Raw genomic sequence first — 15,478 nt, 5'->3', positions numbered from 1 at the left:
CCGGAATAGCCACCGGCACCTGCAGGAAGGGGCCGCCTGCCAGACTCGTGGCGTTGTTGATGGAAAGCGTCTCCCGGGTGTACATGAAACGTAGTTCAGTGCTGTGTTTGCGCTGGTGAATGCGCACTTCTTTAAAGCTGCGCTGTAAAGTCTGCTCCTGTTTGACTGCAAACAGGTAGCCTAGTGCAATTTCTGTGTGTGACTCAATACAATTTCTGTTAATGATTTAGCGTTGTACATTCTGATGCTGTTACCGGTATTCTGTGGAAAATTTCCCCCTCTGCGGTGTTGCAGATAATAAAAAAATCACTTAGTTTATTTTCGCCTTTGCATGAAGAAAATGGTGCAAGTGAAGTTAAATTTTTATAGTGAAATGTGTATAATTCGAGTTTTAGTTTCCTCTCTTACAAACAAATCTGCAGGGATTTGTGCAGCACATCTGATTGGCCGGTATGTATGTGACCAACATATTTTTTAACTTACACGAATCACTTGTGTTGTCACTCCTTTAGTGTGTATGTGTAAGAGTGTTGTGACACTGAGAGGTTGATAAGATGGTGAGGGAAAAGTACAAGAAATACAATTGGAGCTTGAACCTTTTTCCAGTACTAAAGGATATTGCCTGTAATTCTTATCTTGTTTATTTCTCACATGTGTCTTTGTTGAAATTGCTGAAAGTTCTGCCTCCTATTTCTTGACGGTTCAAATGAGCAAGTTTTGTTCTATTTGGGTATAATGCAATAAGCTGTAAATTCTGTAATAAGCATGCTCTTCGACAGGCTAGACTACATGCTAGAGATTGGTTTATCTGGAAAGTCCTCTTAGAGCTTTTTTTCGACATAGTTCCCTTTTCGTTTTCTGGGGTGGAGGGAGTAAAAACCAAACAGAACTGAAAATATCCATGCAGTTGTTATTTTGTGTGTTACAGAGTGGCAAAGTGTGAGGGTAACTGTTGGTGCTGCTGCACAGAGCAGAGAGTATAAATGCATTTTCAGAGGCCTCCATAAATGCTATTGACTGCTCTTTTGGGACGAGAATTACTCTAATTGAACAATTAAATAGTTAGGTTTGTTTTTCTGCTAGTTTAAACTTGGAAGTGGAGCTCTCACATGCCAACTTCTGTGTTCAGTATGTTTAAAGGTATTCTGCTGTTTACTATGTACATGCTTCTGATACACTGCTGTATAGTTTTTCTTTTAAATAATACATTAGGCCCTATCTGTAAGTGGGGTTTTTTGGGAATTGGAAAATCCAGAGCCAGTGGCCCACTGGCTTTTCTCTGTATTTAAAAGTGATTAAAAGGTGGAACACAGATCAGTGAAATGCTGTCTCATTCCTTGGAAAACAATATGAAACCTTACCACAAAAGCAAAACAGCAAAGTAAGGCATCTGGTTTACTTAGATTTCATTACTCAGAAAAGCAATTAAAATGGCTTTTTTAAATTTCAAACTCAAATGATATGAACTCAGACTTCAGTTGTATAAACATGAATTTTATTTGTTCAATTTGAGGTTAGTGGAGGGCTTTAGGTTCATATGAAATATCATATTTGCTTTTTTAAAAGCCATAGTGTCTTACATATCCAAGTTATATATAAGACACTCCCATAAAAAAAAAAAAAAAAACAAAACCATATGGGAATTATGTTTTGCTTTAGAACATGGTATATAGCTCTGGGAAATGGTTGTTAGTGTAACTGTACATTTACCAAAGCCAGCTAAAATGTGAGTGGGGAAAGGAGAGCATGTAATTCTCCTTCAAGCAAAATAGTTCTTCAAGTTTTTGATACCACCACAATTTTCTCTATTGGAGATTATATGCATCTAAAGAAGTCTGACAAAAATATGCCTAGCTGCTATTACTATGCTAGTGTACATTTTCCACACAGACCTTGAGTGAGTGAATCCTCTGTTTAGAGATATATATATATCTATATATATATATAGATATATATATATGTATTTGTGTCAGGAGTTATTCTGGAGATACTACCACTGGAAAATCTCACAGCATGAACAATTCTGCTGCTCCAATGAGAGCTGTATGTCTCACTTCTCAATTTCCTCAAGAAGGAAAAGTATTTTAGGTGTTTGTATAAGTTCAGAAAATCTGTCTTAATAAGTTGGTGTCAAATTGCAAAGCACAAAAAGCCCATGTGTGGGAAAAAGCCAGAAAACTGCTAAAATTGCAAGGCAACTAAGGTGTCATAGAAGATTGTATTCTTGTGCAGCAGTTAATCCTGGACTATGGATAAAACCTTCAATGCTATAAATAAATGAGGAATACATACTTTCTGTGATTTCAGGTTTTTGTCCACATGGATGTTTTGTCAGTGTGCTTACAGTGATGGGATGGAGTAGAAAAATGAAACTACTTCTATGGGCTGAAATACTGGAAAAGTATTGGTGCTCACCTGCCAGCTGATCACACTTCATATCCATGCACTTAATGTGTCGCTGGTGAGACTGAATTAGTTTTACCTCCCTGATTTGCCTTGCATTTGTCATAGGCTAAGAAGAAGTGCTGTGGATTAGCTGCAATCCAGTACTTTTTACTTCAATGGCAGCTTGTGTTTGTGTATGTGCCCTCAGCTAGGAGTGGAGTTGCTATCATTATTTTCTATGATGGTTGATGTGAGTCATAAAGAGCAGAAAAAGTAATCCTCTGGGCCTTAGGTGTAGAGGTGGCAGCTGCTGAAGGGAAATAACACAAGAAACTCCTGAATGAAAAAGTACTGTTTCAAACAGCTCTGCAAAGCAAACCGCATCCTGCTTGCAGCTAGGCACAACAGCCAAATTTTGCAGTTACCACTTACAGGGTTCCTGGGTGATACCCAGGAAAAGCTTGCTGGACTTCCATTCAGAAATATGCAGTGGATATTTGTTTAAATTGGGAGACTACTTTTAAAGCTCAGCTGCTTCAGGAGACCACGGTTTTGCTGTTTGGTTGGTGCAGGCCAGTGGGCATAAAATTTAGAAACCTTGTTATAAAACCTAAATGCTCTCAGAAAATGTCATTGGAGGATTCTTCTCCAGTCCTGGATATTTACTTACTGACTGGATGCTATAATGGGTAGACTTAAAGAAAACAAGAGTGAGGGAAGAAACCCCATGCCTACATTAACATTGAACTAAGCAATGTGATTTAAAACAGGATAAAGAAGGCTCTTTCAGAACTGAACTTGGATATTAAAAAAATACAATTATTATGAAAGTTATTTGCATGAAGTTACTAATTCAGTTGTCCACATGATACAATTAAATGGCTTCAGTGTGAACTCCTGATTAAGAATGCTGGAAGATTCAAAGTGCCAGCCAGGCAGTGCAAAAGCTATTTATGTCTAAATGCTGTTTTTTTAAACTATTAGAACTCTAGGGGAAAGGAAGGGAGAAAGCAAATAGCTATTGAATTTGATACTGAAACTTAACATAAAATTGGTATATATCGATAAGAAAGTCATAATGGCACAAGGATTACTCTGCAGCTTCTGCTCATTTTGCCCCTGTAACATACAAGTATTTACTTAAATGTTATCATCAGTAATGAAATATTTTCAAAAATCTGTGTTTTGTCCTTAAACTGAGTAAGCAAAAGGATAGATTTTTTTCAAAAATGTGAAAGAAAACTGGAATGAATGTCGTCACCATGTAAATCTGCGGAAGCAGTACGATGGTGATGTTGTAAACAGTTACATGCAGTAGTGGATCAGGCTGTGTGCCTCTCATTTGTTTGTTCCTATCTTCTCTCACTTCAGTGTTCAAGAAGTTTTTGCTATTGTAAATCTTTGTTTCTTAAAACCTAGAGTGGAATTGAAAGAATGCAGAATGAAGAATTATCTGTCACTTAGCCTTCTGTATTATTACTTTGATCAGCAGAGAAGCACTCTGTGACTGTTAGCATATAAATAAATGAAAGGCTGAATTAAATTCACTATTCAGTATGCTTGTGTAACACTTACTAAATTTCTTTGGGCATTGTAAATACATTTTAAGGATATTGTTAAGCTCTCCTGTGCTTATTTGTTTATTTGGTAGGCAGGATACAATCCAGTAACTGTTTTGAGGACAGGAGTAATTAATGTTGTATGTACAGGAGCCTTGTGGAGCAATTAAAATAGGAAGACAAGCAAAAACCTGTCTTTTTATATGGGTGAAATGTAGAGTACATATACTACGTCAGGTCAAGGAGGACTCTATTAAATACGGACATACAAGGTTTCTTGATCTGGAAAGTAATATTTAAAAACATAGATAATTGGAAAAAATGTAAGGATAAGACAGGTCCTCAGCACGTAAGTGTGTACCTGCTCAGCACTGTACACAACAAGGGGTTTTAATGTGTTGAAGTGTGGAATGCAACCTCCCCTTCACAGTTACTGCAGTCAGTGCAGACAGATACTACCACTTGCTCTGATATTTGCGTGGGAACCCTGTGCAGTAGCAATGAGCCACTACTGAGAAAATATATTAGTTTTCTACTTACTAAACACATCTGTGAGCATCTTCTTTTCCTAGGGTCATTTATATCCTACAAGTAAAGAAATAGCCTTCTGATGGGTTATCTGCTAAACTGTATGAGCAGGGAGCTGGATAAGCACCACTGGGGCAGGGGCACTGATCCAGTCTGGTGGATCCACGTAGACCAGTGCTTAGGCAAGTGTGTCTGGGCAGAAAGAATAACATCCAGTTACTCATTTTGGATCAGGAAGATGATTGTGTTTGATTTTTCCTCTGGCCTGTTTGCTATCCTGCAATTAAGAACTTGACCTCAAATCTATCTTAATTCTTCACCTTTATTTTGCTCTTAAACTTGTGTAGTTTTGTGAGGGCAAGGCTCATTGTGGGGCAGTAGAGTACATTTGGTTTGTTAGGTTCCTCAGAGGCAGTGAATCCAAATCAAGTCCTGTGTGCTTTGTGCCCTTTGGGGCATGTTTTTCCCCCCAGAGTGCCCAGAGGACAGGTAATGCCACTAAATGTTGAGTTTCAGGAATGTGGCTTTCTGCAAAGAACAGACAGATGAAAGATGCCATGTTGTTCTGAGTTAACCATGTTAATATAATACATGCTGTTGTTGATAGATATATTTTGAAATGGAATGATAAAAGGAATCACCTTACTTTTTTTGCTATGCTACTAGGGATAGATTTTTGCTCTTGTAATATATGTAATTTTTACTGGTGCTCAGAAGGAAAACCCCTTTCACCTTCAAGGTGTCCTTTTCTACCACCTCATGAATGATCTCTTCCATTACAGACACAAGTTTCATGTTTCCTCTCATTTTTTAACCCTTTTACTTAATTTCTTCACAGAAGGAGTTGCCAAGCATTGGAACAGGCTGCCCAGGCAAGAGGTTGAGTCACTGTCCCTGGAGGTATTTAAAAGGTGTGTGGATGTGGTACTTGGGGACATGGTTTAGTGGTGGACTTGGCAGTGTTGGATTAGCAGCTGGACTTGATGATCCTAGAATTCCAGCCTAAATGATTTATTTTATGGTTCATAGCTCTCTTTCTTGGGAGACAGTTCTTGATTTCAGTTTTTTGGTTGATTAGTTTGGTTTCAAATGCCTGTTAAGTACTATGACATACATAGGTGAAAGTTGCTTGAACAATGTACATCTTACTACCCTTATCATAGGAAAAGCTTTCAGGTGCTGTTCTGCTAAGTTCTGCTGGAAATAAGTGTTTGTTGACAGAGGTCAGTCATTCAATTGCCATCAGGTATGTAAGAATTAATATGTAGAAAGCTTCAGTCTAAAAATAATTTTTAAATCAGAGCTGTTACCTTGTTTAACAAATGCTGTGTGTTATTGGTTATTCTCTCTGGGTGAGGATGTTAACTCAAGGCTCAGTATTTATTAAGAAATAATAAAATTTGCTCTTGTTCTACCACAGCCATTAGTGTTAAGGTGAGAATCACTTATCATAGTTTATTTTAACTTCAGAAGTTCTGAATCTGTTCTGCAATTTTGGAGAATAAAAGACTTAGAGAAGGTTAAACGCTGGGTTTTGGACCTGTCTGTGTGAAGAGAGAACAACTTCAAGATTGGATACCCAATCTGCATGTTCACTTACATAAGCATAAAACCATTTAGTCACTGATTTAATAACTGAACAAATATAAAATGTCTTGCAATAAATTAATGTGAAGTTTGCTTCAGGTTTTGTGGTATTTTTAAGAAGTGGTAGAAACCAGAATAATTTTCCAGAAGAGCAATTAATCTAAGTCTGACTGGTTTTAATTTGAGCAACCTGTTCTAGTGAGAGGTGTCCCTGGCAATGGCAGGGGGGTTAGAACTAGATGTTCTCTAAGGGCCTTTCCAACCTAACCATTCTATGATTTTTGTCCTCCACCAGAATATTTATTTATTAGTAAATATTTAAGATCTTGACAGCACTTCCATTTATACAGTGACAACTCTGGCTTTGGGAATCGTGTATCTTTCTCACTATTATTATAACAGTGATGGCATCTTTTATAGTCAAAGAAAAGTAAAATTTCAGTTGACGGAGCTATTACTGTAACAGTTGTTATGACATCCTTTGTAGTTGAAGGAAGAGAAAACCACAGTTGACAGAGCAATAAAATGTTTTGATAGCTTTGTTTTTAGAATATGTAGTATGCAAATATTGCAGGGGGGTGCATTTGGCTTTATTAAGAATCTTAAATCCAGAGAAGAAATAAAAAAAAATAAAATCAGGTGGACAATTTTTACTAGTTGAAAAACATAATGCTAGAATATGTTCTAAATTTTTAAATATTAAAAAGTGTGTTGAAAATTGCTTTTCATGTGTTACTTTTTCTTTAATAAAATAACAGTTGCACTTTAGAATTAAAGGGTTTTTGGTCAAGTATTTGTAGCTTGTTTGCCAACAGGTAACAGCTGTATTTTCAGTGCTGAAAGAGTAGCATTGCTTTAAGATAAAGGAGGAATATTACAAGTATTCAGTAGACTACAGCTGTGAATGGAATGGTAAAAACAACAGAGGAATAATATTTTTAGTAATTCTTCCTTTTTGGAATAAGTTATTTTATATATATATGCCCTCTGTTCAGGGTAAAACATGTTATCTTTAATTTGAGGACTGTCTTCACAATACTTCGCATTTCTATGTCACCACTTGGACTATCATACTAGGTTAAAACAGTGCTTGTTCCTATCAAACAGCAATTACAGAGTCATAAACCAGAAAACTAAGAATCTAGTTTTTGGCTGTGGTAGTACTGTGGTGGAAAGTTGAATGAAAATTTCTGTTTACTATACCTATTAACTGCAACTTAAGCTTTTGCCCAGAATTGCCTTGGTAGGTCTGTCTGCTCCCCAAGTTTGCTCCTTTCAGAGGAGTTGTGTTGCTGATGGCCGTTGTTTCTTTTTACAGCTGTGTGTTCAGAGGCACCTGTGCATGAGGAGAAGTTTGTTCTATGGCCTCAGAGCTGGGTGCTAGGGAGGATGGCAGCTGCTCAGAGCTGGCAAAACCCCTCTATCTGCAATATCTGGAAAAAGCTCTGCAACTGGATCAGTTCTTACGACAGACGTCTGCCATCTTTAACAGGAGTATATCCAGGTACCAAAAGCTTTTCCACTTTCCCTTGGGAATGCCAAGGAAAGACAGGCATTTTTATTATATTGTTCCCAGCCAACACCATATTAAGAATTTATTAGTGATTTGTTCATTAGAAACTCTTCTGCTTTAAAGGAGGAGAGGTCACTTGGATTGTTCAGCCTAGAGAAGAGGAAATCTAAAAAATGCTATTAAATTTAATAATAAATCTAGCATTAGCTTTGAGTTCTGAAACAAAGCTTTTCTGTTTCTTCTCTGTGGTGACCACTGACAGGACCTGAGGGAATAACATGGAATTTTATCAGGAGAGATTTAGGTGGTTTATTAGGAAATGCACCACCACTCTGGTTCTCTATCCAGAGGGTGATTGGGCGCTGGAGCTGGCTCTCCAGGGAAGTGGTCACAGCACCAGCCTGACAGAGTTCAAGTAGCATTTGGACAACATTCTCAGGCGCATGGTGTGATTCTTGGTGTGATTCCTGTGCAGGGCCAGGAGCTGGACTTCATGATTTTTGTGGGTCCCTTCCAACTTGGGATATTTTGTGATTGTGAAAGATTTTGAACTGTGCTTCTCTCAGTTCATAATGATAATACAGTGTGTTACCAGCTTGTGTATGAATTAGCACAATGTTTTAAAGCTCTTTTTTGTAGCTGAGTGGCCAAAACTCTCTTTGTCTGCAAAAAGTAGGATGAGGAAACCCTAAGTAGGGTTTCAGTGACACAGCCTTTGGTCATAAAGAAAATAGAAAGACTATTGTCAGATGCAGAATTTTTGTGTAAATTGTTGCAATGAGGCATCATCAAGGTATGTTTCTGTCCCAAAACAATTACATATTTAATTTCATTGGAATTGTAGAGTTACAGAACTGGTAACTGAATGGGCAACAGATAACAGGTATATTTACAAGCATGTAATAAGACCCTCACAAGGATTAGAAAAGGTATAGCTACATTTCTCACATGTCCCAATGAGTATGACAATATTGTGCTTTGGTTTGTCTTGCTTAGTTCATGCTTCTAAAACTAGATACCTAGTTAAAGACTGGAGGTACGGTTTGATAGTATAGCCAGGCTGATCTGATGATTAACTATTGCTAAGGGGTTAATGGGAAATTATTGACAGCAATATTTCCGATGTGTGAAATTACATCTGAAGCTGTCTCAATTCTCAAACCTTTAGACAAGTGCCCACATGTAAGAAAGTTGGATGGGCATCTTTTGAGTATTTTCCTGTCATTGTCACTGTATTATGGATCTTCTTGCAGTGATGAGAGTGAAGATGGATTGGATGACAATCCTTTGCTGCCTCAGTCTGGGGATCCCCTGATGCAAGTTAAGGAAGAGCCTCCAAACACCTTGCTTGGAGAGCCTTCTGGAGCAGGGAATTCTGGGACGCTGAACACACATTCCCTGAATGGAGTACTCCAGCCAGGTAGGCATGTAGTAGGTTGAATCTCTGCTTTCTTTAGGTTAGGATGGAAAAGCATTATTTCTTAAGAACTTTATTTTTTATTTTTTCTCTAAACAGAACCAAAGTCTGAAAAAGGGAGCTTGTATAATTTTTCCAAACTGAAGAAAAGCAGAAAGTGGCTGAAGGTAAGAATATTGGAAAGAAATGCAGCTATTGGAATCTGTGAGTAGTTACACATCTAGCCATTCTTAGTCATTTATGAGCAGTCCTGGCTAACCAGGGAGGTCCCAGTTGACTGAAAGTTTGCAAACATGACACCTATTTGCAAGAAAAGCTGGCAGGAGGATCTCGGGAACTACAGAGCTGTCAGCCTGTCCTTGGTGCCATGAAAGGTTATGGAGCAGATCATCTTGAGTGTCACCTGGGAATGCAGTTTAGTGGCAGACTTGGCAGTGAGTATACATTCAGAACCTGAATTAATTTTAGTACACTGTCTAAATTAAACTAATCTGTTATAAAATTTATTAAATGGTGATTTGGGACTCATCTGAAAATTGTTTTTAAGTTGCGCTCGGTAAGTACAAGGTCTCAAAGTGAGGATGGCAAAAGAGAGTGGAACGGTGGCTTTATGCCATCTTTGCATTTTCACTGTATTGTAGCCATCTCAGGTTAGCAAAAACATGTTGCCAAGAGGTCAAACGAGCCAAACTTGCAGAAACTGATGCAGATAGAAGTGGTAGAATAGCGGGACAAACTACAAATGGGGTAGGGAAGCACCTGCAAACCACACATCACAAAATGCCCATACTGTTATCCTGGCTTTTCTCACTGCTGCTTTTCTGAGACCACAAACAAACAAAGTGGACTAAAATGATGTAACTGTCACAAACTAACAGAAAACTACTTTCCTGCAAATCAGAAAATGTGTATTGAATTCACTCCTACACAGGTCTGCTCCTCAGAAAACTCTTTTCTGAGTCATTTTAGATGGAAGACACTTTGTAAGTGCTATGTATCATTGTTGGGCCACACTCCTTTATTAGGTAAAGGCTCAAGAGTGTTTTGCATTAATAAACAATTCAGTACAGAGACTTGGGATTGTTAAATTAATTCCCATTTATTCTTGTTAGAGTATCCTTCTGAGTGATGATTCCAGTGACACAGATTCACTAAGTGATGAGGATGGAGAGGAGGAAGAAGAATTTTCCCTTTCAAGGGAGGAACTTCACAATATGCTGCGATTACACAAGTATAAGAAATTGCATCAAAGTAAATATAGCAAAGACAAAGAGGTAAAAATCCAGAATTTTTACATTTCATTGATTTTTATTCTTTCCTTTAAATGCATTATTTTAATTGCTCTTACATTTTTATCAAAACTCATTTCAGGGACTGGAGAATACACTTTTATTTGGTAGACAGTAACTGTCTAACATCACTTTTAGACAAGGGTTATTTAATCAATTACATACATAGAATGAAAGATGCTGCAAGTCTGTCAGTACTGGCACATGTTATATATAACTTCAACAGTGCTCAGTCCCAGTCACTAGGGCAAATACTGGGTGTCAGAATGCAAGATTTGGATAATATATACAAAATATATGTGAAAACTGAGATGCTGCAAGTTAAATTCTAATACAGGTAGTAACTGCTATTCAAGTGTATTTATATCATCACTGAAATGATGAATAGTAAGGTGGTGTTTACAATCTTGAAAGGGTGTTTTCTACCTTGTTGTTTTCTGTCATGATTTGAGGTTTTACTTTACTCTTTCTTTTTTACCTTTTTTTTTTTGTTTTGGATTTTCTTCTTATATTCTCTTTCTTTCCCTTAGAAGAAAATAGCCTGCTGCACTTTTGCATTTTTCTTAATATTAAGCCAAATTCTGTAGCTGCTTTGATTCTAATAATATATTTCTTCAAACTATAAGGGTTCTTGCAGAAATTTTCGCTGCTAATTTGAATTGCAGCAGAAAGTCTTAGATGAAGGAGGTTATCCTATTCTGTTATCAGAATATGTGCCTGAAGTTAAAATTTGTCTTCCTGTTTTATCTTCTTTTCAAATTTCTCCAGAAGAGTGAAGAAATATTTTCCTGCACAGCTCTTTGCTTCTCTCTGCTTCTTTCCTTTGTTTACTTGTGAAGCTCTGAACCAATATTGTGTTAGTTTCTTGAAATACTTGATAGCTACACGAATATTCATACACCAAATTTTTACACAGGTTATAATTTTGTTAGATTTTACACAAATATTTATTTCCAGACTAGCAAGAAATAATACCCTGTGAAAGTAACCAGTGTATTGTCAGATCAGCAGTACAGAGTTGTGGGGGGAAACGTATCTCAGAAAGTTTGTTTGCGCTCATGGTCTCACTTTTCAAAAATCTTCTATTAACTTAAAAGTATGCTTAGGTTTTAAACAGTTAATTTCTGAGCTGTACTGTCTTTAATTTGCCTTTTTATATGTAACCTGTGTGGAATTCTTCAATACTTCATTTGAATAATGCTGGTAATATACTGGCTTTTTCGATCATTTATGGGAAAAAGTGCTGAGGCAGCTATATTTTTACTTGACGGTCTGAGTGTTCAAGTTTTTTGTCGTTGTGGAAATCTTTTAAATGCCTTTTCTTTAAACCTGTCCTTTTACATCCTTTGGAATGATAAAGTAGAACATGTATTTAATTTGGGAATGCAAGCAAAACAAATACTAGGTCCATAATTGGACCTGTCCATGTAATGTGTTGTCTTGCTGGGCAGCACCTGTGTGGAAAAGACAGAGCAGTATGTTTTGGAAGTGCAACCTTCACTGCCTGCTCTTCCCTCCTACTTAACTGGGTGGGCTTGGTTCCCTGTGCAGAACTTGGAGGCCACCCCTGGGAGCAGTGGTTTCACTTCAGACACTCTGATGCTGATAACAAATGCAAAATATGGAGAACTGCATATTTCCTGATCTCTTATTTATGTTCAGGATCTGAGCTTGTTTAGGGGCTGTCATTGTTACGTGCTCACTTTCACCCTTCAGTTGCAGCAGTACCAGTACTACAGCGCGGGGCTACTCTCTACCTACGACCCCTACTATGAGCAGCAGCGCCACCTGCTAGGGCCTAAGAAAAAGAAGTTTAAAGAAGAGAAAAAAATAAAAGGTAAAGTCACTAACCTCATGTTTTGAAATTGCTGCTGTGATTTAACTTCTTTCCTGCATAATTTCCTTTGATTAAACATAGATGTTCAAAACTTGTGGGTTTTGCAGGGGAATACCAAGTTCTGACAAAGAAAAATGTCTTCAGAAAATATTGTGCTTTATTGTCTGGCTTCTAGAAAGCTAGGGTGGAAAAAAGGTGTGTGACTGGAGAGTTCAGGGCTTAAGATTTTCTTTGTGAACCTTATTCAGTGGTTTGGAATCCATAAATACTGTTTCATATCACGGTCCGTTTACTCGAGAGTTTTTTGAAAGCGCAGTAGGTCCTTGAAAAATGTGAGAACTTACCCAGTACCTGCTGCAGTTTTTCCTGAATATGTAGTTCTAGTGAACAGGAAGTTACAGGGAGTGAGAGTGTTTTCTGGAAAATAGAGGGAACTTGGAATTGATGTTTGATATGAGTTAAAATAGAATTATATCTCTGATGTAACAACTGGAGTTTCTGAGATGCACTTTGCCAGGAAGTACAGTTTCCTCTCTTGTTTGGGCTGGCAGTAGTTGTAAATCTGCAAGGAAGTAGAGAAGGCTACGAACTGTCAGTGTAAGGTGAACTCTCTTACTGCAAGGACTTTACTTTGAGCTGTGTTTTAAATGGGTTATTTCAGGCTGTCTTCCTTTCTTTTTGCAAATTCCTTTAACTGTGGTGGTTTTTTTCTCCACTGATCTTGCAGCATCCATAATTTTGCATACTCACAGTGAATATTTTTAATACCTGATACCAGTATCAGTTTCGTCTGAAGGCTGGTATGACATGACAACATGCCAGTCTCTTTCAATGCTTTCTTCTCTTCGCTAAGAAGTTTGCTTTGAGACTTATGGTACCAAATGATAATGTTGTCACTTTTAAATGTCTTACCTTTACATAGCTTTAAGTAGAATTTTGCCACAAAGCAAGAAACATTGCACCAAGTTCTAGATATTTTAACTCTCAAAGCATGTTTCCCTGGGTGGAAGTAATTTCATTTCACCCATCTATTAACCAGGAAAATATTTCCATTATAAAGTGGTGAGGAAATATCTAATAGTATAAATGAATTGTACCAGAATTGGCAAACATGGATAAGTTCAGCTTTTTTGTTGGTTCCACATATAAATTGACTAGAAGAGTTTACTCAGGAAAGATGCCTGACTAAATGTGCCCAAAAAATAGAAATGTATTTTTATGATTGTTGTTGCCATGCAGGCAAGTTGAAAAAAGTAAAGAAAAAGAGGAGACGGGATGAAGAACTCTCGTCAGAGGAGTCACCACGACGCCACCATCACCAGACCAAAGTTTTTGCCAAGTTTTCCCATGATACACCACCACCTGGGTCCAAGAAAAAGCATTTTTCTATTGAGCAACTTAATGCACGTCGGCGGAAAGTGTGGCTTAGCATTGTTAAAAAGGAGTTGCCAAAGGTGAGCTTGGATAATGGCAGTAGATCAGTGATGATACAAGAAAGTGAAATAGAAAATTAACTTAGTGGGGAGTTGGCACTTAGAAAAACAGAGTAAAGTGAGACCTGGTTTTTCTGTTGGTCATTAATGACCCAACTGGAATTCTGTAATCCATAAGCAACGTGTAGTTGAAATATCACCAGTGGTATCTAAATGGATCATGCAGTGTTTTGCCGTGGCTATTCAACCCTTGGCAATGAAAAGTGCAGTAAGCTCTAGCAGGTGCTCACACTGATCTGCAGGATGGCAGTCTAGAGCAAACCAGTATCTAGGTTTACCATAAAGTTCAGGAAAGGAGTGTTTCAGTCATATCACCTGTATTTTTCAAACCTTACCTCAGAAACAAGCTATTGTATTGTATTGTTTACAGGACAAGCTTCAGGCACATTTGAAATAGAAAGCTGGGTTCACTGTTGATAATTTTCTGAGATGGTCTGAGTGGACCTTAGAACCTGCTCTTTGGAGTTCACAGTTAACAGACTTTGAATTCTAGGAAGTTAAAACAAGTCATGACTGTATCATCCTTTATGAACTTAAAAGCCAAACAAAGGATATGTACAGTGAGATAGACTGTATTTTTTCGAAAGACTGATTTTGATCATGTGAAGAACATGATCTACATTAATTCTTAATGTCTTTGGAGAAGAGTGGAAAATATTGTTTGCTTCAGTGATAAAAATGGGAGAACCCTGCTTTGCAATAGTAGTAATTAAAGAACCAATTGTGAAAAAGGAGGTGTTTTGCATGCTTCCTCCAGGATTTGAGGGAATACATTTATGTATACCTTCAGTAATGTAAGGATGAAAAGCTGTTTCAGTCAAAATGAAGAATACTTACAATACCTATTCTCAGTTATAAAACTGTGCATGGCTGAAGTTGACACATGTACCTATTGAGGACTAGATAGTGATCTTTTAAAATACTGTGAAACCATTACCCTTTAACTCATTTACAAATGGTGTTCTTTTACAGGCATACAAACAGAAAGCTTCAGCCCGCAACCTCTTCCTTACCAACAGCAAAAAGGTAGGTGGTGTTTAGTTTCATATTGTTACTTGTACTGCATATAATAAGCAAACTGTAACCTCTTTATGTTTCTTCTGTTTCTTACAATACTGACTGTACTAGCAGGGCAGTGTAGAAGAAAGCATTGTATACAAGTAATTGTCATTTATTATAGGGCTTTTAATTTTTTAGATGTGCCATTTTGTCTTGTTTCATAAGCAACAGATGAAACAAGCAACATGAGTTCTCTTCATGGGAGCTTTCTGGCTTTTAAAAGATTTAGTTTGTAAGTTTTAAATTTACTGATCTTTCATACTGTACATTAGTGGCTTTGGTGCACTTTGACTTTTGAGCTGCCCGTCTATTCACTATCTAAAGCTTGCTGGCTTTAAGCATTCTGGTTGAAATCAAAGGGACTCTTGGAATATTAAGTGCTTTAATTTAGATAAATATATAGAGGACCTGAGATTAAAAATAAAGCAGTTTTTGGCTTAAGTAGTTGCAAAAGCAATCCATCTTCTCATCCATCTTCTCTGAGAAGCGGCATTGTTCGTACCTAGAAAACATTGCTTACAAATACTTGGTAATAGTTTTCTGAGCATTCTTCAAGTGTTATGCTCAAGTGTCTGATTCATTCCTATGGCTAATGATGAAAAAGGTAATCAAGTATATGACTGTGAATTGTTAGAGACAAGGTGATGTGGGAAATTTCCTGTTCTGTGTATACATTATTGAGAGAGGGAGCATTTTCTTTGTATGGGATGCAGAAAATGGGACTTGCTGGTGTATGTTTAAGAAACTTGGTTGTAGGACTTAACAGATTTTAAAATTCCGCTTTTTTTCCCCTTCATTTTATCATTTGAAA

At 37.3% G+C, this 15,478-nt stretch overlaps 1 protein-coding gene across 1 annotated transcript in view; it reads left to right on the top strand.

Annotated features, from left to right (window-relative positions):
* The first annotated feature begins 18 nt into the window (after positions 1-18).
* Positions 19-15,478, top strand: part of INO80 (INO80 complex subunit) — a 64,513-nt gene continuing 49,053 nt past the window's right edge. The window contains exons 1-9 of the mRNA XM_017741863.1: positions 19-175; positions 5,311-5,383; positions 7,378-7,563; positions 8,826-8,992; positions 9,089-9,156; positions 10,102-10,263; positions 11,995-12,115; positions 13,355-13,569; positions 14,581-14,634. Coding sequence (XP_017597352.1) covers positions 7,421-7,563; positions 8,826-8,992; positions 9,089-9,156; positions 10,102-10,263; positions 11,995-12,115; positions 13,355-13,569; positions 14,581-14,634 — 930 coding nt within the window. The 5' untranslated portion in view covers positions 19-175; positions 5,311-5,383; positions 7,378-7,420. The remainder of the gene's footprint in view (positions 176-5,310; positions 5,384-7,377; positions 7,564-8,825; positions 8,993-9,088; positions 9,157-10,101; positions 10,264-11,994; positions 12,116-13,354; positions 13,570-14,580; positions 14,635-15,478) is intronic.

The sequence above is a fragment of the Corvus brachyrhynchos genome, unplaced genomic scaffold (assembly GCF_000691975.1).
Source record: "Corvus brachyrhynchos isolate BGI_N302 unplaced genomic scaffold, ASM69197v1 scaffold115, whole genome shotgun sequence".
NCBI lineage: Eukaryota > Metazoa > Chordata > Aves > Passeriformes > Corvidae > Corvus > Corvus brachyrhynchos.
Note: the sequence above shows the minus strand (reverse complement) of the source record. Positions and strands in the feature narration are given on the sequence as shown.